This window comes from Dermacentor variabilis, chromosome 1 (genome assembly GCF_050947875.1).
Source record: "Dermacentor variabilis isolate Ectoservices chromosome 1, ASM5094787v1, whole genome shotgun sequence".
NCBI classification, from domain to species: domain Eukaryota; kingdom Metazoa; phylum Arthropoda; class Arachnida; order Ixodida; family Ixodidae; genus Dermacentor; species Dermacentor variabilis.
The window spans coordinates 132,292,129-132,318,611 of NC_134568.1; the positions used below are offsets into that span (position 1 = coordinate 132,292,129).

Genomic DNA, 26,483 nt, shown 5'->3' on the forward strand with positions numbered 1-26,483 from the left:
TATGAAGCATTAAATGTGATGCACCACCAGCAGCTGTAGCCGAGTTGACTCTTAACTGCGTAATTTATCAGATTTTGTTGTTTCACATTTAAATTTCTCTGCTTTGCCATAATCTTGAGAGCGGGATGCGTGCTAACAAATAGAAACCATTATTCATCAATTAAGTGTGATATGAAAAAAAATTTAGTTTTTCTTATTTTTTGTGTCTTTTCTTTTTCTTGCAAATAATATTTGGTCATTCTTGAAATTTTAAATAAGCCATTTCCATATTTGTTGGGCCAGTTTTCCTACAAGACATTTATTTGCCAACAGAGTGGTGGCGTGGCCAGTCTTGATCTATCACATCTGTTAGTGAAAAAAGCTTTCAGATGAATATACACAGAAAGAAACCTAATAAGTTTTCATGTGAGTAAAGATAATGACTGAATGAATGTAGACTTGTCTGTTGGAATAAAGACTCAAAAAGGTTTGCTTAATTAATAACAAATGCAAGCTGAAAATACTTAATCCTGTGTATGATGTATGGGGAAAGGCCTAGCAATTAGGTGGCATTTACATTCAAGCAGTATCAGTGCGCCTATAAGGGTGCTGTGAAAGGTACTGTGCAATACATGAAGTAATTGCCATTGAATACTTACTGGTAATTATAATGCTGTTTGTTCTGCCTATTACTCTTGTGCTGCCTTATCCTTTGGCATCTGCAATTCCACTGTACTATTTGTAGTGTTGTGGAAAAGGCTGATTTTGTGACAAGCTTCACTACGCTGCCACTGCCATACAGCATACTGGTAGTGTAGTGCTTAGCAGGCCGAAGAGCAACTATGGCAAAAAACCCTGACCCTTGCAAACAAAAGGCAAGGGAATTGAGAATAAAAAGATTTTACAGTAGCAGGGGTGTTTAGGAGATGCAACCCTAACTTCCCCTAAATTTTACTGGAAAAATTCATCATGGCATTCTCTTTGGTTGGCATTCCCCTCAATGTTGCCCTGAACTCAAATACCGGATGTGCGAGGTATTTGATAACATAATGATCACTTCAAGATTGGCAACAGTATCTTCAAGAATCGAAATATTCATTCTAGATTTTTGTATTGCTTCTTTACCACTGTTTTCTAAGGCTGTTGAATAAATCTTCTTTGGCCTCATTTATTGACTGATTTCGACATCGTTAATGGTAGTATCTTCAGCTCACATAGTGTGTGTTAATGTTGGGAAATGCTTTCACAATAGCAGGTCTTAGTGAGCTTTTAACATTGTGTGGCTGCTAGTTAGTCTCCCTCTCTGTAACACTGCCCACATGCAGCATTGTAGCAGGTTTGTGTTTGGAACATTGGCGTAGCCAGGGGGAGGAGGGGAGGGGGGTTCGACCTCTTATACCCTCCTTCCCTGGCTATGTCAATGTTGCAAACAAAATCTTTTTATTCTCAATTCCTTTGCATTTTGTTTGCAAGGGTTAAGAAGGTTTTAGCCATAGTTACTCTTCAGCCTGCTAAGCACTACACTCACTACCAGTATGCCGTATGGCAGTGGCAGTGTAGTGAAACTTGTCACAAAATCAGCCTTTTCGACAACACTACAAATAGTACAGTGGAATTGCAGACACCAAAGGATAAGGCAGCACAAGAGGATTAGGCAGAACAAACAGCATTATAATGACCAGTAAGTATTCAATGGCAATTACTGCATGTATTGCACAGTACCTTTCACAGCACCCTTATAGGCACACTGATACTGCTTGAATGTAAATGCCACCTGATTGCTAAGCCTTTTCCCATACCTCATGCACAGGATTAAGTATTTTTCAGCTTGCATTTGTAATTAATTAAGCAAACTTTTTTTAGTCTGAACATTGGCATAGCCAGGGGGGGTTCAACCCCCCTCCCCCCCTCAAACCCTTCCCTCCTGGCTATGCCAATGTTCCAAACACAAACCTGCTACGCTGCTGTTTGTGGGCAGTGTTACAGAGAGGGAGACTAACTAGCAGCTTGAACCCCCCCCCCCTCCCCTCCTCCGAAATTTTTTGACGAATCCCCCCTCCCTTCCCCTGTTTCCCACGGAACAGAAAATTTCAGGAGGTGGGCTCGAAAAGAGCGACATAGAGGAAAGGGACAGCTTGAATGTGAAAGCAAGATGAGGGCTAGTGGTGGTCCAAGTGGGGAAGGGGGGGGGGGGGAGGTGTCACGGGGGCGATACCTTCTCCCATGCATAGAACATTGCGACTCCACTCATGGCATGCCTCTACCTCATTCTGGATCATGTTGCTGATCACAACTGCTGAGGGGGGAATCAGTACTAAAGATTACACACACAGATAAAGATGGGACAAGCGTGTGCATAAAACTTGGGGGCATCGTTGCCACCAGGCCTTTGTGTCATCGAAGAGCTTATAATTTCTGGTACTTGACTGAATTGTCGATCACACTGCATAGAAAAAAGGTGTTCTGAAAGTATTGCGACTTGCTTGTGTAGGAAACACGTAATAAGCTCCCCCACTCCTTTCTTATCTTCTTTTTCTTTCCCTTGTCTCTAACTTTCATTATGTTAATAAACTTAAGAAGAGCTTGCTGTTAGGCTAGTTTGTACATGTTGATAAGGATGAAAACGGGGCAAAAATGGTACAAGAAAGGAAGACTTAAAAAACGTTGATTTGCACATGGCAAAATATATTAAGGACGGGGGTATGGAGGCAGGGAAGCTAAGAAACCACCACAACAAACAGGTAGGAGGGCAGGTAGGTGAATGGCCTTGAAGTCCGCGCAGAAACAAATATAGGAATGTTAGGGGCCGCCGCGCCGTTCAACAACCCTGTGAATGTTGAAGATTACAACTGACTAACAGAAAATAATTTTAAGAAGGAGAGTGGGGTGATGGATACGAGGAGGTGGGGGAGGTGTATGCGTAAAAAGGCGTCAAGACTGAAGTTGGCGGATAATTATAGACATAGGGAGAGCGTCTAGTCACTGCTCAATCATTCAACACCAGACGGCCATGGCAAATTCTAGGAGGCGCTGCGCTGGCCGTGGCCAGTTGCCTAGCTGGTGCTCACCTACCCCGTTGTAACATGTGCTGCTTGCTGTGGAGAGCCCATCTTAACTAAATGTCTCAGCAATATTCAGAATAGACGGGTGTCAGGAGACACAACACTTTCAAATCTCTGGGAGCTACTGGCCCTTTTAGATCTTGCCGTTGAGTGCTGGAGTTGGCTGACGTTGAGGAGGATATTGAGAACTGAAGGTTGATTTACATTATTTACAGTAATAACACAAAGTAATGAACAGTCATAAAGTCATCGACGGCCGGCAACAAATCTGCCGGCGTGGATGCGGCCCGTGTCAAGAAGAATGAAAAAAAAAGCTCTTCTCCCTGTCTCTCGCTTTTAACCCCTTCGGTTTTAACCCCTGCGGCACGTGAGGTGGGGGTCGCCAACCAGTCTGACGGGTAGACACGCTCCGGCGCACCATAATTGGAATGTGATGGCGATTGAATGTGGTCGGGGAACTTGAGTGATGCCAGGAAAAGGGTCCGTATCCACCAGCTACTCCTCGCCCTGGAAGTTCGGAATGGCTGGTGAACTCAAGTCGCTGGCCATGAGGAACGCTGATGGAACATGTAGTGTACTGGTGACGAGCCTCGTGGGACGAATTTCGGGATCCCGGGCCCTGGAGAACGTACATAAAACAAACGAAACAACATAGCGCTGCACCACGTGCAAGCACAGGCTCTTCACCCCTGACTCGCCAGGCTATTACTACGTCAAAAATGAACCCTGATCTTTTCTTTCCCCAAATTTGATAAAGCAGTTCCAACCACCTTTATAAACTGCTTTCCATATCCTCGAATGCCAACAAGGCCAGAGTGATATTGTTGTTGCAAAAGAAATGGGAGAAAGTTAAACAATTACTGAAAAAAACTTGTATCGCTATAGATAAGCAAAGTTTTGAAGCTACAAGTACGACTTCCAGCCCATAATAACACTTCCTGCCTCATTAGTCAAAGGGGGGAAGGTAATAAGTCAGTTAACCGAAACAACTGGCTCAAACCATCCACGTTCTTATTTAACTTGCCCTTTTTGTAACGGACGGTGAAGTTATATTCCTGGAGAATTACACTCCATCTGAGCAAGCGTCTGTTCTTAGGGGACATGTGTCTGAGCCAGGTTAGAGGACAGTGGTCGGTCTTGAAAGTGAATTTCGCTCCGTACAGATAACAAGATAATTTCTGGACTGCCCAAACTAAGCAGGCGCATTCTTTTTCGCAAGCGCTGTACGCCTCCTCTCTGCATGTTAATTTTCGGCTAGCATACCAGTACCGGATTCTCCTCCGCCTCTTTGCCCACTTGGCTGAGGACGACTCCCAAACCTCTGTCACTAGCGTCGCACTGCATGGTAAATTCCGTAGAATAATCGGGGGTCCGAAGCACTGGTCCTGAGCTCAGAACCTTTTTCAGGTGCTGAAATGCGGTTTCTTTGGCCTCATTCCATCGAACCTTTTCGGGCTCTCCCTTTCGGAGGGTGTCTGTCAAGGGGCTTGCTGCCTGTGTGAAATTTGGAATTTACCTCTTGTAATATCCGACAAGCCCCAGAAAGGCTCTGACATCCGTCTTAGTTCGCGGTTCAGGAAAGTTATTGATAGGCCCTACGTTTAGTTTGGAGGGCCGCCGTGTTCCTTGTCCTACGACATGCCCTAGGTAGGTAACTTGCGAACACCCGAAGTTGCACTTTTCGGCATTTACCGTGAGACCCACGTCTCGTAGACGTGCCAGCACATTCCTTAAATGCTCTATGTGATCGTTCCAGCTGTTAGAAAAGATGGCCGCATCATCTAAGTGGGGGATCGCGTAATCTTTTAGGTGTTTCGAAACAATATCCATCAGCTTGGAAAAGCTAAACGGTGCGTTCTTAAACCCGAAACTTAACATTAGTGGTCGAAATGTGCCAAGTGGGGAAGTGAACGCTGCATAGCGACTTGAGCTTTCTGACATGGGCAGCTGCCAGTACCCCCTAACTAAGTCAGTTGTTTAAATGTACTCGGCTCTGCCCACCCATTCAACTCATTCTTCTATGTTAGGTATATGGTGAAGTTGGTCCCTTGTAATCGCATTCAATTTCCTATAGTCCACACATGGACGCGGCTCTTTCCTGCTTGCCTCTACAAGAATCATTGGGGAAGTGTAATCACTGTCTGCTGGCTCAGTGATTCCCAACTCAAGCATTCGTTTGATCTCTACTTCCATTATTTCTCGCTGACGAGGTGAGACCTGGTATGGTTTGGATTAGACGGGCTCGTCTGATGTCAACTCAGTCTCATGAGTAATGAGCATTGTTCTCCCAGGCCGGCTACTGAAGCATTGGCGAAATTCCTCAAAGAGTTTCCGGAGGTTGCTTAGTTGATCGGCCTCGAGAGCCAGTCGGTTTACAGACAGATTCAGGTTGTCCTATGGAGCGTTCCGCATCTGTCATTGTCGCTAAAATTGGAAATCCGACCGTTACTTCTTCAGACGCGTTTACCACCATGTTCACAACCTCTTCCCTTCCACAATAAGGTGTCATTAAATTGCAATGGTAAATGTTTCCTTTATTCCTTTTTCCGGGAACTTCTAGGGTGTAGTTAGTCTCCGATATCTTCTGGGTAACCTTTACGGGTCCGTCCCACTGTACCTCAAGTTTTTTTTTTTTTGTGAAGGCCTTAGGATTATGACCCTGTCACCTACCTTAAATTTTCGCCTACGCGCATTTCTGTCATAGTACGCCTTCACAGTTTCCTGGGCCTCTTTTAGGTTTTTTTCAACCAGTTCTCGTGAGACACTTAAGCGATCCAACAATTTTAAAACGTAACTCACCACCGTCTGGCTTTCACCTGTTCCTTCCCACATTTTCTTTAACATTTTGAGGTGGGAACGGATCGTCCGACCGTACAACAGCTCAGAAGGAGTGAACCCTGTTGCCTTATGTGAGATCGTTCTCAACGTGAACAGGGTTGTGGGTAAACAGTCCTCCCAATATACTTTGTGTTCATGGCACAATACACGTAACACTCTTATAAGCACCGAGTGCATCTTCTCAATGCTGTTTAATTGTGGATGGTACACGGAGCTGTGTATCAGCTGCACACCACACCTTTCTAGGAACGTCGTGGTTAAAGCACTTGTAGATACCGTCCCCTGGTCATCCTGAATCTCTGTAGGAAAAGCGATTCGCGCAAACGCGGACAACAGAGCGTCGACTATCTCGGTGGAGCTCAGTTCCTTCAAAGGAATTGCTTCAGGAAACTTTGTCGTGGGGCAGAGCATGGTTAAAAGGTACTTGCACCCTGATCAGGTCGGCGGCAAAGGGCCGACTGTGTCAATCACCAGCCGACGGAATGGCTCCGTTATTAAGGGAACCAACTTTAAAGGTGCCTTGCGTTTATCTCCCGGCTTCTCAATTCGCTGACAGGTGTCACAGGACCTTACATAATTTTCCACATCCTTAAAGCATCCTGGCCAGTAATATTCTAACAAGAGCCTCTCCTTAGTTTCTTTGATTCCTAGATGGCCCGACCAGCCATTTCCGTGACACAAAGTCAGGAGATCCGCCCGATACCACTCCGGAATGATTAACTGATCGAGCATACGGCCCCTATGATCTCGGCAGTTTCTATACAGCAGTCGTCCCTTTTCGTGGATGGTAATGTTGCGCCTAGCTATGCCCTCTTTCGCATTGTAGTGTAAATATGTCAGAGTCTGGTCCCTCTGTTGCTCCGCGCTAAGCGACTCCCTGTCCACCTGGAGAAGCCTGTCAAAGCCTCCAGAGGCAGGTGAAAGTACAGAGCTGCTCTCTTCTATTGCGAAAGCAATACTGCTCGCACTTTCGGCCCATCGGTGGTCGTGGCGCCTCCTTACACAGCTGCGCGTCACGTGACCGTGTGACTTACGTCACGCCAGACCGAGAGACTGGGCCCCAGCTCGCGGCATCGATGGTGGAGGCGAAGCCTTGCGCGCCGCTGCTGCGACGCTACCGAGAGAGGGCGCTCGCTGGTGTGACGTCACGCCAGACCGAGAGACGGGGCCCCAGCCAGCTCGCGGCATCGATGGTAGAGGCGAAGCCTTGCACGCCGCCGCTGCGGCGCTACCGAGAGAGGGCGCTCGCTGGTGTGACGTCACGCTAGGAGGATAAATGGGGCTACAGCTTGGCTCCTTGCAGTGGTCGGCACGCTGCCTTGCGCTATGTCGGATGATGTGTACAAGGCAAGGCTGGAACGATCTGCTGCGGCCAAGCGACGGCGCCATGCTGAAGAAACAGAAGGAGAACGAGAAGAACGGCGAGCTAAACAATGTGCGTATGCAGCAGCGTGGCGAGCACGCCGATCAACATCGCTTGATGCGGGTGCATCCACAAGTTCAGGGCCAAGTTTAATGAGTGGTGTTAACGGTAGCAAAACTATGGAGACAACCAGTAGTTCGGAGACAAGTTTCATGGACGCTCTTAATGCCGAAGGGACTATCATGGATGCTTCAAATGGTGACGATGCTGCATCTATGAATAGTATGGAACTGAAACCAAGCAAAACAATGTGTAGCCATAAGTTTAACAAAGGGCAACCATGTCCACACCATCAGCCGAACCAAGGCGCTGCCAAGGGTATTTCTTTCGCAATCTTCCAGGCTTAACCAAGCTAAGCCTTCAGCCAATTTTTTCTTTTACTTCCACACATGACCTTTCTTCGCTACGCGAGTTTTCTACGGGGATCATTTTAATTGGCACCTCTGCTGTCACACTTTTCTTTTTCCTCCTTTGTCTAAGGTTCTACTAGGGAATGCACTTCCTCGCGTTCAGCCACCGCTGTGCTGGGGCCCTCGGTCAGCTGAGCGGCGATTTGGCGTGCTTGTGAGCGGGTCAATTCCTGCACCCTTCCTTCTCCGAACTCCTGACCGCGCTCCCGTAACAAACACTCCGAATGGTTTGAAAAGAGATACGGGTAGTCCATTGGTAGCACCTTCGAAATGCCTGCCTTTGTCTAGTTCTCCGAAAGGACCGGAAATTGTCACTTGTGCTATTGGCAGACACACGCTGTGTTGCTCTAGCACTGACTTGATCCAAGTTACCTTCCCTGTATAGTCCTCGGCATTTACAAAAGAAGGAAGAAGGGAAAGAATTCGTAGTTCCTGGAGGTATGGACGGAGAAGCTCCAAGCTTTCGTCGCTTCTGCCCACGTAGGAAAGCACTACGAGCATTTTATTGCTATCCGAGGCATAGTGGCCTAGGACCTGGCACTGATAACATCGGACCAGTCGCCTCTTCTCGAACTCTCGCGTATCAACCTTCCTTGTCCCCTCCTCCGGAGGACTGCTAGCTCCTTTATTGTTGTTCCCTTCCCAAGTTTTTTTCATTGACTCAACCCGCTCGGTAGCTTTTACCTGTGTCTGTTTTTTGTGGTGGATATACCTTCTTTGATTATCCCTTCCATTTGAATGCTCGTTGTCGGTAGTGAGTTTTCGTCGCATCACGTACTTATCAGCTAGCCGAGCCGCCTTATCTACCATGTCCACGGCATCTCTATCCTGCACCCAAAACCTTACTCACTGTGGAATGCTGCGGTAGCATTGTTCGAGACAAATACACTCTATAGTTTTGTCTCTACTTTCGTAGACTTTGGCACCCTTAAGCCGCTCAACAAGGTTTGTTTTCAAACCGTACGCAAACTGAGTAGCCCGTGCCGCTCTTTTTGCTCGCTTTTCTAAATGCTTCCGGGGAAATTCGGTACCTCCTCAACAGCGCTGCCTTTACTTTCCCGTAGTTTTCCGCGTCATTCGCCGTTAATCTTGCGACTACGTTCGCTGCCTCATAAGGCAACAAAGTCACCAACCGCTGTGACCAGGTGCCCTGAGCGAAATTACACCTTTCACAAGTTTTCTCGAAATGAACCAAGAATAAGGCAATGTCCTCTCCAACCTTGTATGGTTTCATCCACTGGTCCATCCGACATGGCTCGACCTTGCTTGATCTGCCATGGTTGTCCCCTTCACTGCCCGCCATGCACACGATTTCTGAAGTTCAAACTGTACCTCTACCATCTCTTTCTCGTGCTTTTCCCATTTTTGCTCACGCTCACTCTCACGTTGTTGACGCTCACACTCCCGTGTTTCTTGTATCACCTCCCAAGCAATCTTAATGCTTTCATCATCCTTGCCACCATCTTGAATTGCCATTTGGATAGCTGGCTTGTTCATCTTTTCGTTTGCCTCAACTCCGAACTCGTCGCACAATAACAACAAGTCTGACCTCGTCAACCTTCTAAGATCCATGGCAGCTGCCCTGACTGGTGGTTAGAACTGTTTTCCTTAAATAATTTGTGCAAACACAAAATATGCAAGAAATTCCCGATTTCTACAACCATCAAAATAAACACGCAAAACTTGAAGTCTGGCGAATGAAAAGGAAAGAACCACGCGCTCACTCATGGATGCAGCACCATGCCATCCGGTTCATTGGTCCACTGTTCCTGGTTCCTCAGGACTGCCTGGGTTGAAGGCTCTTCGCTGTTCCCAGTTTCTTAGGACTTCTTTGGACGAAGGTTCATCCGTACTGCTGCCGCCAGTTATTAGATCATGCCGTTGAATGCAAGAGTTGGCCTACGTTGAGGAGGATTTTGAGAACTGAAGGTTTATTTACATTATTTACAGTAATAACACAAAGTAATGAACAGTCATAAAGTCATCGATATCTGGCAGCAAATCGGACGCTGCAGCCCGTGGCAAGAACGAAAAAAAAAAAACTCTTCTCCCTGTCTCTTGCTTTTAACCCCTTCGGTCTCTCGGGGTCACATCATTTTCGGCCACTCGTCGAGCCAGCTCAGGTGTCATCATTTTCCTCCAATGGTAGGCGCCCGTGCAAGTGCCGTCACATTCGCCCAATGGAGACGCTCCAAGGGCTCCATTGTCTGAAGGTTGACTTGCCTCCGGTGTCTCCTCTTCGCCTAGAAGCGCTCAGCTGGAGGAGACGGGTTGTTCTCGAGCGCCCTTCCAGAGCCGCAAAACAGCTTTGCTCGGGACCAAGATTAACTACCTGGAACTGTGCCAGCCTCCTGTTGCACTTTCGGGAAGAGTCAAGGAGGGGGGTAGACAATAGCTCGACGTGCGGCATGAGGTGGGGGTCGCCAATCTGTCTGACAGGTCCGGTAACGTGGTAGACGTGCCCCGGTGCACCATAATTGGAATGCAACGGCGATTGAATGTGGTCGGGGAACTTGATTGACGCCAGGAAAAGGATCCGTATCCAACAGCCCTTATTTTACTGCGAAATGCGAATGCCGTAATTTTCACAAAGGCTTCTAAACTGGAAACAGCCCTGCTTCAGACTGCCTGCCTTATCAATTCCAGAGTGTAATCAAGTAACAATATGCATCACATGATGGCTACAATACCATGATTGCAAGTTACTTTCAAACATCACGTAAACAAGTTGGACAGCAGGTCACCGAGAGTGAGCGAAACTTGCATCATATGATATTCTTGAAGTTCTAGTGCAAAGGTTCATTCCTATATTTTTACGTGTAGAATTATATTTATTTATTTTATTTATTTATTTATTCCTCAAATGTCTCTGGAGAGGGGTTTTACATGAGGGGTGGGCAGCTTCAAAGAAAAATGTGTTCGATGGCAGTCCTGAACGCAGTCACACTGGAGTGGTCCACTGCTTCTTCAGGCAGATCATTCCAGTCTCTCGTTGTACACAGAAAAAACAAATGAAGATGGGATGATGTGTACACTGACTTTGAATGATTGGTCCGGGATGAATGGCGGTGAGCTGGTGATATGACGCTGTTACCAATCAGGGCATGATAAAACTTGTGATATAGAATGAGTCTGGACACTTGACGTCTCGTTTCTAGTCTAGGAAGATTCGCATTCGATTTTAGCACTATGACACTAGTATATGAAGAATAGTCATGGAAGATAAATCGGGCTGCGCGGTTTTGGACAGATTCAAGCATGTTAGAAAGATTAGTATGATGAGGGTCCCAAACTGAGCATGCATATTCAAGTTTGGGCCTTACCACAGATTTGTAGGCAAGAGTTTTTATCGAAGGAGGGGCAAATTTCAGATGCCGCCGGAGAAAGCCTAAGGTGCGGTTAGCCTCGTTAGTTATTTTAGCGATGCAAGAGGACCTTGAAATATTGTGCGTTAAAATAAGCCCGAAGTATTTATAACAGGTGACAGATGATATTATTGAATTACTTAAGAGATATGAGGGTACTACATAAGAATGCCGACAATTGAAAGATATTAATGAGGTTTTATTTACATTTAATGCCATTAACCATGTCTTACACCATTTTTCAACTGTTTGTAAGTCACGCTGCAGGACAGGGATATCTGAGCTATTGTTAATGGGTCGGTAAATAACACAGTCATCTGCAAATAGGCGTATGTTAGAAGGCGTGTTATAGGCGTATGATATAGCATGCCCACAACCCCAAAAGCGCAATAGAGTGATAGGTGACTTTCAATATAGTGCCTACCCGCTTCGGTACGTAGCCGCGGCCATACCACTCACTAGAAGATCTTGCTGGAAAACGAGTTATCTCCACTGTAACCTGGGCTGCATATAGCATGCCCACAACCCCAAAAGCGCAATAGAGTGATAGGTGACTTTCAATATAGTGCCTACCCGCTTCGGTACGTAGCCGCGGCCATACCACTCACTAGAAGATCTTGCTGGAAAACGAGTTATCTCCACTGTAACCTGGGCTGCAGCAAGTCTTGCCTGCAAAGAAGGCACATGATAGTGCGCTGTCTTGTTTTTGTTTGGCCTGTTTTTCGTACTGTTCGTTTTTCCTAGTCATGTACCAGCTATATGTCATCGACACACATTATATGAATGCATCAATTTGCAAACGAAATTTAATTTTTCTTTAATATCATCATTTTTAAAAATAGTATAAAGATGATAGCATGATTTGATTCGAAGTGGCTGCACGGTTTAGCAATGAAAAATTTTTGTCCCGACAGATGACATCTGTCCTCGAGTGCCTTGAGCGGCCCCACTCTTTAACAGACGTACACCCCTTGGGGTGTACATTTGCCAGACAACAATAATCGTCATCTGTCTTGCTTGCGTTTCCTTCCTTGAAAACGCTGCGCTCGCTACTTTGCTGTCGAGAATGCTCTGTCATGCTGATAACGCGTATGCCGTTCGTGACTTCGAAGTACCGGGCTCGCAGCATTAAATAAAGGAACTGTGGACGAGACAGAGGGCAATTATTGTTGTGTGGAAAGATAAGCCCCAAAAGGTGTACATTTGTTTTAAGAGTGCAGTTGCACGGCAATTTTGCATGCCATTGCGGGCCTCTTTCACGCTCGGAAAAACACTTTTATGTAGCACGTATTGAGCAATAGAAAACTGTATCAGGAGTTTTTCATGTCACTCTACAGTTTTCTCATTGAAACTTTTAATCTAATTATAACATTTGAGAAGTTTATTAATTATTTAAGACTAATTGTCCAATTAGGCAGAATGTCCAGATACGTGGCATTCACGTATTTTTAAACTTTGGCTAAAGTTAGCTGGGACACCGTACACACACACACACACACACACATATATATATATATATACATACACACACACACACAGAGAGAGAGAGAGAGAAGAAGAAGAGAGGAGGGTGAAGTAGGGGGAGGAGTGGTGGTTGTTGGCGGAGAAACCCCCCAGAGATAAATTTCTGGCTACGCCACTGGTTTGGAACCAGGGATGCTATCCTTGAGGGTGACGGGGACACAGATTTTCACAGCCAGCCACTCTTGAGTCATGCAGGCCCTGTGGGAGCAAGTGAACATATTACTTAGGAGTGGTGCTAATGACATTGTGCAGAAAGCTTGGCTGTTGATTCTGCCACTCGACGTTGCTTGGCAATGCCATATTTGGCCTTTCAGGTTTCTTATTCATCATGGCCTCCGCCTGCTGGAGGAACTTGACCGACCGACTGAATGGCGCCTGACTACTAGCAGCGCTTACCGTATTTACTCGAATCTAGGCTGACCCTGGTTCTAAGCTTACTTGCGGAAGTCCAAAGCCAGGAAAAAAAAAAGAAAGAAACTTACCTGAAATGTCGGCCAAATAAAAAAGCAAGGACAGTGTTCACAAACTGAGAACAGCATGTATTGAATATTCGAGCTCATTCTGCATCATCGCTGCTAGCCTCGTCACTGTCTTTCTGTGGTCCGGTATATACCATCCTTGTTGCAGCGCACGCAAAAAACATGCCCCATTGCCCCTCTCCCAACGATGGACATTTTTGTCATTGATGCTGAAGTCTCGCCCTGGTTGAACATTTGATGATGCCTCTGCAGCTAGAACAACTTTTTGTTTGAAAGCGGCACTATAGTGGCATCGCCTGTTTTGGTGCCATTACGATAACACCATGCTGACATGGCACAGATCAAAATGACAGTGTTGCTTGTGCACTTTAGTTGGCTACTGGCGCGGCTAGTGGTGGCTGCGATAATGACTTTTCTAGATAGTGCCAGCTGTGCACCATATTTATCATTTTCAATTAAAAACTGGCACACTTTATTTTAAATCCTCGAATCTAAGCCAACCCTAGCGTTTGGTATAAGATTATTTGAAATATACTATCGGCCTAGATTCGTATATATACAGTTTTTACCTTTGTCTCAGGTGATAATTAGCCTCACCCCAAAAATTAAGGATTTTACAACATTCAAGAAGGTAGCGATCTCTTAAGTAGCTGTGGTCTGCGTGTAAAGCAACTAGCACAGTGTTCTTTCATCTTTTGTGTCAGGCTGGAAGCTGACACTCCTGAATAAGTGCTATATAGGTGACAGAGGGTTTGATGAAAACAAAGTTAGGCACTTAGATAAAATGAGAATGTTGATGTCTATGGTGATTCCAGGTTGTGTTCTCAAATACGTCACGTGCCCGGTACAGGGGAAAGTAGCGAGGACTGCATTCAGTGTGGTGCTGCCAGTACCGCAGCACATTTGCTCTGAATGTGGTGAAATCAGTCTATTGCGTGCTAGTACAACTAACTTCTCTGAGATCACTGTGGCTTCCGGTCTAGCTTGCCATCGTTTGTGTTGATTGCGCAATTATGTTGGTTTTAAGGAGTCATATATTGTTTTAGATTTCTTGACGTTACGCACTAGTGATTAGCCAATGCAGTTAAGATTTCTTAGTTATTTTAAAATAATGTTACAGGTATTGGAAGTATAACTTGGTAAGATGAACTTTTTGCCCACCATAGGTTACCTTAAACTTTGAGTTGCTGTGGAGCTTGGCTGCATCATTATGGCACAGTAAAGAAAGAGAGGCAGCTTGGCTGTGCCGAGCAGCGAGCAGAGTCCATGTTGGTTACGCAATACATGTACAGACTATTACAGAAAAAGTAAAGCCACTGGGTCGTTGCCAGCGGTGGTTTGCTGGCCTTTAGCTTCTTGCAATAGACGGTGTATTGTGCTTTGTTTACTTATTTGACTGAAATGTTGAGGTTATAAATATAGCATAACTTTTAGTTATATATAGTATAAATTGCTGTCTGGGTGCTTGTGATAAACTTCGCATAGTCACAAGATGATCTGTAATAATACTGAGGCCGATAAGAAACTAGTAACTTGCTCATAGGAGTGCTTATAGTGAATAGTCACATAAGCTATTTTCCTTGGAAATTAGCAAAAGCATGCAAATTTTATGTGGAAATGGTATGCGTGATAGTGCAACTTGTATCTCACTGGTTCCTTGCAGAAATGTGGATGCATTTATCAGCAGTGTACAAAGGCAATTTGTTGACATGTCAATTGAGATTCTGAGGCCGTGTGGAAACTCTGCTGTGCTAAAGGTGAGCATATTATTAAGTTGGCAGTGTTCACACATTTTCTTGGTGCCTTACTTGAGTTTTGTGTTCTGCGTCTGTGCGAAAGCTTTAGAAAAGTTTAATTTCCTATTTTGTATACAGTGAAACCTCGTTAAACCGTAGTTGGCCGGAGCTCGTAAAAAGTACGTACTAAACGGTAGTACTGTTTAACCGAAATAGCATGAGATTGACCGTTTACCTGTCAAAAACGGAACTCGGAGAGAGTGTGATGAAAGGGGAAAAAACCATGCAGTATTTATTCACTTCGCGCGACAAAAGTGTTATTTTCGTTTGATGCCGCGGCGGCCTAGCAGCGACGGCAGCGGCCTCAAACTTACTGAAGCTACGAGCCAGCTTTTCAGCCAGCCCCCTCTCCTCGCCAAGCACTCGCAAGGCAGATTCCTCGTTGGCGTTGCATGTTCTCCATGCACGCGGGCGGTAGTGCTGCAGAAGTCGCAGGGCACCTTTTTCACTGCGGGGTGCTGTTCTCGTCGCAATGATTGCATTCATGAGGCTGACGTAATGCGCAGCTTCTGCCACTGTCGGGCTTGAATCGCCCGTGCTGTCGCTTTCCGTGTCGTCCTCATCACTGTCGCTAGCCGACATTTTGGCAACAGAGGCAACGATGGCGAAAAGTCTAACCTCGTAGCCAATGTCCCTTCGCGGTCACAGCAGCACTACCGAGCAACTTCTTCGCATTCCAAATGCCACACACCGTAGTCAACGGCAGATCCCTGTCGCGTGCCAGCGCCGACTTCTTCGTGTCACGTTCGATAGCATGAACAATGTCTAATTTTTCTTCTATGCTGAGCATCCGGCGTCTTATTTATCCGAGCTTCTGCACGAAGCGAGTCCTCACATGAACGACGCCACAACGCTCTATGGCACGCCGCCGAAATGATGTTAATGTTGATGTGGCTTCACTCGCAAACGCACAGGGTGCTTGGAGGCCGTTGTTCTGTTCTCTGAGGCTTGTTGTTCTGCCGGGCCACCCTATGGAGCAGACACACTGCCGTGTTTGCGTGATGAAAAGGGGAAATACTACGTGTTAACCGATACGTACGAAATAAGCTAGTACGGTTTATGCGTATACAAAGCGCATTATGTTCAATCGCCGCCGAGTCGAGGATTAGACTTTACTACTTTTAAAACGAAACTACTGCTTAAAGGGGTACGGTTTAACGATGTTTTACTGTAATGTGTCCAGAGGTGCTCCTCCCTGCAGTTTCAACAATGCATATCTTAATCAAGCTTGTATGCACTCTGCTTCGTAATGTTACTTGTAATTAATATTCTTATCATACACAAACAATTTGTAAACAGCTATAGGTCTGTTGTGCTGCTCAGGCTGCACTACAAAAATGGAGGTACAACTGTGCCCTCCCTGCTGTTCTTATTTGTGTAGTGTAGTACTAAATCAAGCTCCTGCTAGGGAGTGCATATAACTGCAGTATGTTTGTTCATCTGAGCTGCACTGTGGTGTGAATTCTGAAGAGAATTTTAGGCATGGAACGCTTTGTTGCATGCTTTGTATGCTGTGACGGAAGGAATATGCTGTGCTGAATATATGTACAGTGCCTGAGAGGTTGTAGATGCAGTTTCGCCATTCCGACACTTTTAGAGTGAGAATAGAATGTGTGTAGTGTTCTGTGACTTGGGGTCATTCATTTGCTGACAGCAGTGTAATGTTATGGCTGAAGTTACAAGGTTTCATCTACATTCCATTTACTCTGAGCTCTAACTGGCTGTCAGCCGATTTTGGTTGGATTACCATCTCGGCAGCATGTTGTGTAGGCAGTATATGCCAATTTGTCGTAGTTACTCGTGTAAGACCCACAGAATTTTTTTTCCGGAATCTTGGCAGGGTGCGGCTCTTACACGATTTGGGCACATGACTGCCTGATAAAACCATGAACAATGCTGTGAATGATGGAACAGAATGCAAACATGCACTACAAATGCATTGATTCAAGATTCGGGCGCCACATCAAGTTTCGCTTCATTCTTCATCACTCCCTGGCTCAATGTTGCTTCCATCATCGCTGAAGCTTACCAGTCTCATCGGAATGTCCCCAAAGACAGTTGTCTTCGGCGCCGTCCACGCCTTCAGATATTTCAGCAAACGCACCGTGGTTTTCTTAGTGGCTTTCGTGTTGTCGTGAGGTCATGGGATCAAATCCCGGCCTTGGCAGCCACATTTCGATGGGGGCAAAATACAAAAGCGCCCGTGTACTGTGCATTGGGTGCTGAAAGAGCTCCAGGTAGTCAAAAATTAATCCGGAGTTCCCTACTACAGTGTGCCTCATAATTAAATCGTGGTTTTGGCACATAAAACCCCAGAAATTCATTTAAAATACTTCAGTGAGTTTAAAACATTTAGTGATGGGATCAGCTGATACTGACGGCCACAAGTTCAAAATCCAACTTTTGGTTTAACTTTTTTTCCCCTCGAATTTATGATCTCGAAAGTAGGGGTGCGGGTCTTACACAAGAGTAGGTCTTACACGAGTAAATACCGTATGAGCACTTGGGCTTAATTGCCTATGCTACGTCACCAACCACCAGTAGCTCACTTAAATACTTTAAAATTCTTGTGCACGGCAGTTTTGTGTTTAAAAACAGTGCCAGTGACAGTTTCAAACTTGACAGTGTTGTTTTCTCCCACCTTCTGCATACTTAGGCTGAGAGCAGGGCACACACTCTCAATAACCTGGGACACAGGCTACTTCCAGTAAATATAGTATACGTATACCACCTCCAGTTGGCGAGCACCCAAATATGGGGGGTGAAATTGAAACCTTAATATGTGATAGGTTCTACTGCCCAGTGACAGTGTAACTCAATGCACCAAGCTGCAATTCATACAAACCAGCGAATTTTGTTGCTTGCCACAAGATTGCACCAAGATGTGTTTAAAACTCCAGCAACTGTACAGCTTTGAGCATGTGGACTTTTTGGTGAACACTGCTGCTGTGGAAGATACCTATTGCGTGGCAATTGAACATTGTTTGAACTACGAAGAAACCTCATATGTGAGGACACCTAAACATACCAGCCAGTTCGTTCGTATTTCTTCAGAAACTTGTAAAGGAAATTACGAGGAACAAAATCAGAACTTTGAACAACACTGTTCCAACATGGCCTCGTGACAAAATGTAAACCATGAAGCATGAGGCTAGCATTGCTAGCAGGGACTTGTCAGTGCCACAGATGTTGTTTCGTGGAAACAAAAACCTCCCATAGAAGCTCCACAAAACAGCTACGTTATGAAAGTTATGTCTGAGTGATTGTCACTAATAATGGAACATACACAAAAAAGGCCAGATCGACTAATTTATTATACATGTTTATGAAATTCTGACATGATTGAAGGAAAGCAATGGGAAAATGAGCATTAACATTTTTTTATTTGCTCAACTACCTTTACTGAGCTGTATTTGCCAAGTGTACATTTTTAGTGGAGTAATTGTAATCAGTTACATTCTTCTTTATTACCTGTACAAGACCGAATAAACATAAATTAACCTTAAGAATGTGTTCATTTTATCAGAGCGATTGCTTAACAGAAGTTCACTAGATCTGTGGGAAACTAAGCAAAGGTCCCCGAAGTATTTGGCTTATCAGAGAATTTAGGCCAACAGAGTTTACGTAACCCTTTCGCTGCCACAGGAAAAAAGGCAGTTTTTACTAGGTGGAAGAAAATTTATTTTTCTGGCTTGATACTTATAGCCTAACTACATTGTGTGATATGAAAATATAGCTAAATGAATCCTCTCTACACTGGCATAATTATCACGTATATATTTATTTTATAATTCAACAAAAAAGTTTATATTGTGAAAGTTCGTAAAACAAAGACAACTTTTTACTTGAAGAAGGGGCACAACCTTGGAAACAATAGCAGTAAAAACATTTCAAAATATACAATTTGTAGCTCGTTATGTTACAAAAAGGTGGTACAAATTGTAGGAAGTATGGCACAAAAGTGTTCTTTCCGCGATGAAGAAAGTTAGCATTGGTGCTTAGTGTGCCATTTCCCAAAGCAGTCCCTGGTCAGTATGAAGCACAAGTTTGTGAACCATATGGTTCACAAAAGACGGCAGTCTTCATTTCTACTTTGCGTTTCTCGTAGCAGAGCTTGCAATTTCAGCATTTTTCCAGAATTTGGGGCTGTGCTCTGACTTCTTTACAGGAGGTGGAGGGTGTACATTGCTGTCATCCATCCCAAGCATGTGGTTGACCAGCTCAATTCGGAAGGCAAGCTGGTCAAAGCCAGTTTTTCAGGACAGTTCTTCTATCTCAGGGTGATCTTTTCTGTGCGCTTGGTAAAGAATAAAGCTGTTTATGACAGCAATGTCAGTGCAGTGGAAGAACAGCGCCTTCCACTACCCGACAGACTTCATCAACACGTTATAGGATGACTGCTGTGACGAGGTGGCTGCTGTGTAAAGGGGCAGCCACCTCGTCAAGCTACTAATCTCAGTAGCTTTTTGTGGCTACTCCTTCCCTGTGTATTTGTTCAAGGAGAATAAAATTCAATTCAGTTCAATTCAGATTAGCTGGTCCAACTTGTCCACACCAAGCATGCCTTTGTTGTACTCTTCGATCAAGAGCAGCTTCTTTATGGAGACCATTGCCCATTGGTTTCCGCTCATCACTTCTTTCGTTGCATCGACATGATTGTTAGCAGTATGCGTTGTGTTCATCATATTCATAGCACACTTGTCCTTCCACGGTACATGTACAGCATATCTTTGCATTGCACCCAGCGAACCTTCCCTCGTGTTGCTCTTTTTTCGCATGTGGAGTCTTTCAACTGGGTTGAAAAATTACGACGATCTTTGAGCATTGTTTTGCATGAGAGTTTTCCGCTCAAGCAGATGTACAAATAGGGAAGTTGACGTATAAAAGTTATCAAGATAGGTGATGCACCCTTGATCCAAATATGCCTCACACAGGTGGCTCACGACATCATATGCAAGTCCTTTAGAAACTGGTGTTTTACGCTTGCCAGTGTAAACACTCAATTGGACAGTGTAGCCTATGCTTGAGCCAGCAAGGACCCAAAGCTTGTACCCCCATTTGACCCCCTTATGCATATACTGACGAATTCCAGAATGCCCTTTCGACTTTGCCATTCGATCATCAACACACAAATTCCGATATGGCTAGAAAAGCTGAGAGGAGGCATTGTTGATATGCTTTAGCAGATAATCCTGTGCAGCTTGCTATCCCTGATGGGATCAGTCTTCTCTGGGTCCATGACACTCAAAAAAGCAAGAAATGCGAAGAAACGGCTTCTGGGCATAATCCTAGAAGGAATGAGGCCAGAAAATAATTCCTTTGTGTTCCAGTACAGATGCAGGCGAGGCAACTCCACAATCCCCATGTAGGTGAGAACTCCTATGCACTGCATCACTTCATTGGGCCGAAAATTTTCCACGACCCGTCCTTGTTGGCATATCTTTGTTTCTCCAAGATATGCATCCATGCACATTTGTTCGTGTTCTCACAGGTCAGGTTGATTAGTTCTGCGGTGAAAATGAGTTTGAAGAAATCAATGGGCCGGACAAAGTGCTTCGTGTTATGGAGCACCTCGCCCACTTTGACCCTCGGGTTTTGTCTTGGAAAAAACTGCACACGATTTACAGCTGCCGGTAAGAAATCGTGTCTGTAGGACATTGAGACCCTGAAAATAAGTGATACAGTTGTCAGTACAAGCTCCACCACTCACAATTATTAATCATTACAAGAAACGTGCGCAGCACATACAGCCGAAGCTTACCCGCTGGACATTCTGTCTTGACTTGACACATCCTCGTCATCAATGCTGAAATACGATGAGTCCACGTCAGCTTCACTGCTGCTGATTTCATCCTCAAATTCAGCTCTTGAAGCCCTCGAGTTGTGAGAAACAGGACGCCTTCGAGGAGCATCCAGGCGAGATGACAATGCCATGATCGAGGCAAGCATGCGGCAGTCCGAAGCTTTTTGCAGCCTGTTCGAACCACCAAAAAGCAAAAACCCACAACACATTACGGATCCACGCTTTATGATTCCCACTTTCTGACCTAGATGGCACTAGGCACCTGCAAACAATGCACGCGCGCGAGAATTGGAACTTGAAATGCGTCGATAAAATTGATCAATTTGAATAGGCACGGTAGCGGGAGTTAAGTGGAGAACGAACTCTAGCTCGTGTGATTTTGGCTGTTCAAGCGTGATACAGTAGTAGATTTTGCTCACATAGCAAGCATATTGTAGCTATTGTAAGTTGACTCGAATACAGTAGCATGAAGTGAACGATGTTTATTGAATGTATTTATTCAAGACAGAACATTTGATGCTGTGCTATTGTGAAATTTGCAGTTGTTGCGCATATTTTGTCTGAGTATTACAAAACCATTTCGATGGTTGTCTCTTAAGTCATGTGTACCAATGGTGCAGAAGTACAAAGTTTTTGCACTTTACAACCTTAACAATGCTGCTGAAGAATGCGCTGTGCTTGACTAAACTGCTTAGAAAGCACTAAAAATAGTGTGCTAAAAGTTCTGAAGTGTCTTAGCAGCGACAAACCAGATGGCTGATTCATCATCATTAGCCTGGTTACGTCCACTGCAGGGCAAAGGCCTCTCCCATACTTCTCCAACTACCCTGGTCATGTACTAATTGTGGCCATGTTATCCCTGCAAACTTCTTAATCTCATCCACCCACCTAACTTTCTGCCGCCCTCTGCTACGCTTCCCTTCCCTTGGAATCCATTCCGTAACTCTTAATGACCATCGGTTATCTTCCCTCCTCATTACGTGTCCTGCCCATGCCCCAATTTCTTTTTCTTGATTTCAACTAAGATATCATTAACTCGCGTTTGTTCCCTCACCCAATCTGCTCTATTCTTATCCCTTAACGTTGCACCTACCATTCTTCTTTGCTGATTGCTATCTGTATTTAAAATGGTCATTGTTGACTGTTGAAGCACTCATTCCTCACCTGAAATTAGCTTGCAAGTATGGCTGTACCTTACATTACACAATCATGTTGATGTTTTTTACAGTTATAGCTGCTATGGGCTCACTCCCCTAGTCATTTTGATGTCCACCGCTGATGCTGGTGTCTGCCAGTGTTTGTCGCAGGAATCCCAAAGTGCTTTGGAGGTCATTAAAAAAAAATGCTATGCCCCAAGTTGTTTCAAACTCTGGTCCTGCAGTGTAACAAGGGGAGGTTTTTACCTCTCAGCAATTCCACTGATCCTACAGAAAAGAAAAATATTGGGCCTGGAGAGCACAGTCACGCCCCTAGCTGCTATCATAGGCTTACGCCGCGCTGTGCAGCTTACCTATAAACCAACATCGCGGTAAAAGAACTTATATGAATCTAATGGTAAAATGCGAAAGGCAAGATAGGACAGGGTAGGAAGAAATAGCTGTGGCTCTCTGCTTCACCACTATGCAGTAAAACACATTGTGGGGCTAGTTGGTGCATAGCTTTCAACAGAGGAAGCGCCAACAGTGACGGCACACTAGGAAGGAACAAAGACAGGACAAGGCACCTTGTCCTGTCTTTGTTCCTTCCTAGTGTGCCGTCACTTTTGGTGCTTCATCTATTGAAAATAATTCACCACTATGGAATGCTAGCTCCCCATTGATACCGCACAAAACTGTGCAAGTGTTACTGCGCATAATATTGCGCTGCTGTGGTTGCTGCAACAGAAAAGAATAATGCATCTGGATAGCAATGACTGGCTGATGCCATGCTCAGCAGCTAATCTATAGACTAGTACAAAGCTGAAAGAATTCAAATAAAAGCTACGGTAAGAAGCAAAAGACAGTATTGAAAAGAGAAGGGAGAAGCTGTGCCTCTTCACTTGGTAATTGCCTGGCAGTGCCCCCTCCATAGAAGATGATGACGTGGACTAGAGTCGACATTGAAGAAAGTTTCCTTCTCGAAACCAGACTGCTTGTACATGTCTGTCAATGTTTACTCCAACCAAACTAGGTATCGAAGCATGCAGAACATGGTAAAAACTATGTTGACTTTTCCTGTTTTCATAAAGTCAACAGTACTGCTACATGAACAGCCTCCACATGTTGCCCCCGCAGGGGCGTCTTCGTCAGCAGGCGTTTGGTGTGTTGCGACACCACATACCCGAGCACACGAGGGTGGGACCCTCCCGCGTGTAACCATGCACGGCTTAGCCGTGTCCAGGGAAAAGGGGATCCTGGGGGTTGAGCCGATGCCGGGTGTTCGGACCGTTAAGGCCCCCCGGCGGAGGCAACACACCTCTTTGGCCTCTGCTTCACGTAGACGGCACCCCCGGACTGATCCACCCGGGGTAAATCGGTAGTTGCCTTTTCCTGTCTCTCTCTCCCTCCAGCCTTCGTCTTTCTCTCACTTTCCACCTTTCCTGTCTTCTCCTGGCTTCCCTTTACTTCCAATTTTCTAGGCAGCAAGGGTTAACCTTGTGTGAATAGCCAACCTAGGTTATTTCATATTTGGTTATAGTGATGATGTACAGCTGGCGTTTACAGGACCTGTTCATACAGTCCCTATAGCGTCCCCTTGTAGGGCTCCACAGTGGGTGGTTGGCGTTATTGCCGAAATTTAAATTTGCCTATGGCTAGTTCCATTCCTCGCCTTCCTGATCGCCCTGAGAAAACAGTGCACACCGAAGATGTTTTCAAGTTCTTTGGACGGCAAATACCGAACTTCCCACGGTACCATGTCATCCACTCAGAGAAATCCGATAAACAAGTACGAAATATATCCCCTTTTCTAGTTTCCAAGTCCTTACCTGATGTCCTTGGTCCAGGCTACAAGGTATCAAGGCTGGCAAGTGGTGATCTCCTGTTAGAGCTGCATGATCAGAAACAATACGAAAAGTTGCCCATTCTAGTGTCATTTGGGGATGTTCCATTGACAGTAACTCCACACCGCACTCTGAACACCACCCGCGGGGATGTCTGTGATGATGATTTGCTCCAGCTGACAGAGGCTGAGCTCTTGGAGGGCTTCAGTGAGCAGAATGTTGTCAATGTCAGAAGAATTAAGATGAGAAGGGATGGCGAAGAAATTCAAATAAAGCACCTAATAATCACCTTTGGTTCAAGTGTCGTGCCTGAGTCAATCGAGGCCGGGTACATAAAGCTCCGTGTTAGGCCATACGTGCCAAATCCCCTCCGATGTTTCAAGTGCCAGCGTTTCGGCCACAGTTCGCAGAGCTGCCGAGGCCGTCAGACTTGCGCGAAATGCAGTGCCTATGAACACACCTCTGAAGCTTGTGAGAATTCTCTCCACTGTGTAAACTGTGATGGGGAGCACGCCGCGTACTCGTGGTGGTGCCCATCCTGGAAGAAAGAAAAAGAAATTGTAACAATTAAAGTAAAAGAGAATATATAATTTAAGGAGGCACGCAGGCGGGTTTCATACCTGCCCAAGAATAGCTTTGCCGATGTGACGCGTCAGGGGGCAGGGACACAAAGGCTTCCAGCGGCTGTCCGACCCACACACAGTGAGTTGGCAGTTACGCCATCTGCCCCCCCGGCGGTTGCAGCTACCGCTGCTCCGTCAGCCGAGAAGGGACCATCGACCCCGAAGGTGGGTGCAGCCGAGGCTGCCTCAACCTCCCAGGTCCCTTCCAGCGCTGGCAACAGCCAGCGTAGCCCAATCCCACAGGCAGCCCCATCGACATCCGGGCTGGTGGGCGCAGGGGCCTTGCCCGTCGAGGCGAGGCTCTCTCAGGAAACTTCTCGCTCGCAAGAGCGCGTGTCCGGCGCATCCCAAGAGGCAAAGAGGCAATGGACACTACACCTGTCGTCACGGCGCACCAAGCGCCTAAGGGGCGGCGAAGTTCCCTCGAACACTTCAAAAAGGGCAAAATCCCCGTTGCAGGGCCTGGAAAGAGCTCTGTAATCTAAGGCATCACTTCTGTTTCTGTATACACAGCACCAATTTACTTTGAATATGGATACACAAATCATTCAATGGAACGTCAGAGGTCTTCTTAGAAACCTTGATGATGTGCAAGAACTCATCCACAAACACAATCCAAAAGTGCTGTGTTTACAGGAAACATAGTTAAAATCCAAACACACAAGCTTTCTCCGAAAGTATGTTACGTTTCGCAAAGATCGTGATGATGCCGTCGCATCATCGGGTGGTGTTGCCATTGTCACTCATAAAAGTATAGCCTGTCAACCTTTACAGCTACAAGCGCCCCTTGAAGCAGTGGCCGTTCGAGTTGTCCTCCTAAACAAACTCATCACCATTTGCTCGCTTTACATACCCCCACACCACAAATTAAACAAACATGAATTTCTCCTTTATAGATGAATTGCCAGAACCTTATGTTGTTCTTGGCGATTTCAATGCGCACAGCTGCCTGTGGGGCGACTCTCGTATAGATGCGCGAGGTCGTCGTGTTGAACAGTTCCCTTTTTCTTCTGGTGCGTGTCTGCTGAATAAGAAGGAACCCACATATTACTCTCTTGCAAACAGAACCTTTTCTTCAATAGATCTTAGTATAGTTTCCCCGTCTATACTGCCTGAACTTGAATGGGAAGTTGAGAACAATCCTTACGGGAGTGACCTCTTTCCCATACTGCTAAGAACATCTAAAGAAAATGAATATCCTCCACAAGCTCCTAGGTGGAAGATAGATACAGCCAAATGGGAGAAATTTCGAACTCTCACTAGCATCTCATGGGCTGATATGTCTTCTTTAGAAATTGATGCTGCTGTGGAGTATTTTACAGCATTCATAATAGATGCCGCATCAAAATGCATATCCAAAGTAAGTGGTTTGGCATGCAAACGACGTGTACCATGGTGGAACAACAAGTGTAGGATTGCCCGTAGGAAACAGAACAAAGCGTGGGGATCGTTGCGCGCCCCTCCCATTGCAGAGAATCTTATTAACTTCAAAAAAGTAAAGTCTCAAGCCAGGAGAATGCACCGACAGGCCAGAAGAGAGAGTTGGCAGAAGTTTTTATTGGGTATCAACTCTTATACAGATGAGGCGAAAGTCTGGAATAGGGTGAATAGGATAAAAGGATGACAAACATATTCACTCCCTCTGGTAAACACAGAAGGCGATGATACCCTGCTTGATCAGGCAGACTCACTTGGGGAGCACTTTGAGAGGGTGTCAAGTTCCACCAATTATTTAAAAGCCTTTCCCAAATATAAACAAATAGAAGAATGTAAGCCACTCAAAGAAAGTGTCGTCAGAATGAACCGTTCAACCGTCCTTTAAGTATTGCAGAGCTGAGAGCTGCGTTGAGCGCATGCAAGAGCTCTTCACCGGGATCTGATAGAATCATGTATGAAATGCTCAAAAACTTACATAATGATATGCAAGTTACACTACTTACACTTTTCAACACTATCTGGGATGCAGGGTACCTTCCAACCGCATGGAAAGAAGCCATTGTGGACCCTGTTTTGAAACAAGGCAAAGACCCTTCCTCAGCGGCAAGTTACCGCCCGATAGCCCTCACAAGTTGCATTTGTAAGGTATTTGAAGAAATGATAAATCGGCGACTCATCCATTTCCTTGAACTGAGCAAAATGCTTGATCCCTATCAGTGCAGCTTCCGAGAAGGGCGCTCCACAACCGACCATCTTGTACGTAT

General features: G+C 45.5%; 1 protein-coding gene and 1 long non-coding RNA gene across 6 annotated transcripts in view; one reads left to right on the forward strand and one right to left on the reverse strand.

The window, feature by feature from the left end:
* Window positions 1-26,483, forward strand: part of MED27 (mediator complex subunit 27) — a 63,826-nt gene that overhangs the window by 14,666 nt on the left and 22,677 nt on the right. For all 5 annotated transcript variants that reach the window (XR_012828933.1, XM_075695057.1, XM_075695063.1 and 2 more), the window contains exon 4: window positions 14,744-14,837. Coding sequence is in view for 4 of the 5 variants with exons in the window: in XM_075695057.1 (XP_075551172.1) it covers window positions 14,744-14,837 (94 nt within the window). In the remaining variant the exon portion in view is untranslated. The remainder of the gene's footprint in view (window positions 1-14,743; window positions 14,838-26,483) is intronic.
* Window positions 20,330-24,957, reverse strand: LOC142584814 (uncharacterized). Its single transcript, XR_012828940.1, has 5 exons — window positions 24,280-24,957; window positions 23,949-24,197; window positions 23,645-23,706; window positions 20,638-20,850; window positions 20,330-20,541 (listed from the first exon to the last, which is right to left on the reverse strand). It is a non-coding gene; the product is annotated as an uncharacterized LOC142584814 (long non-coding RNA).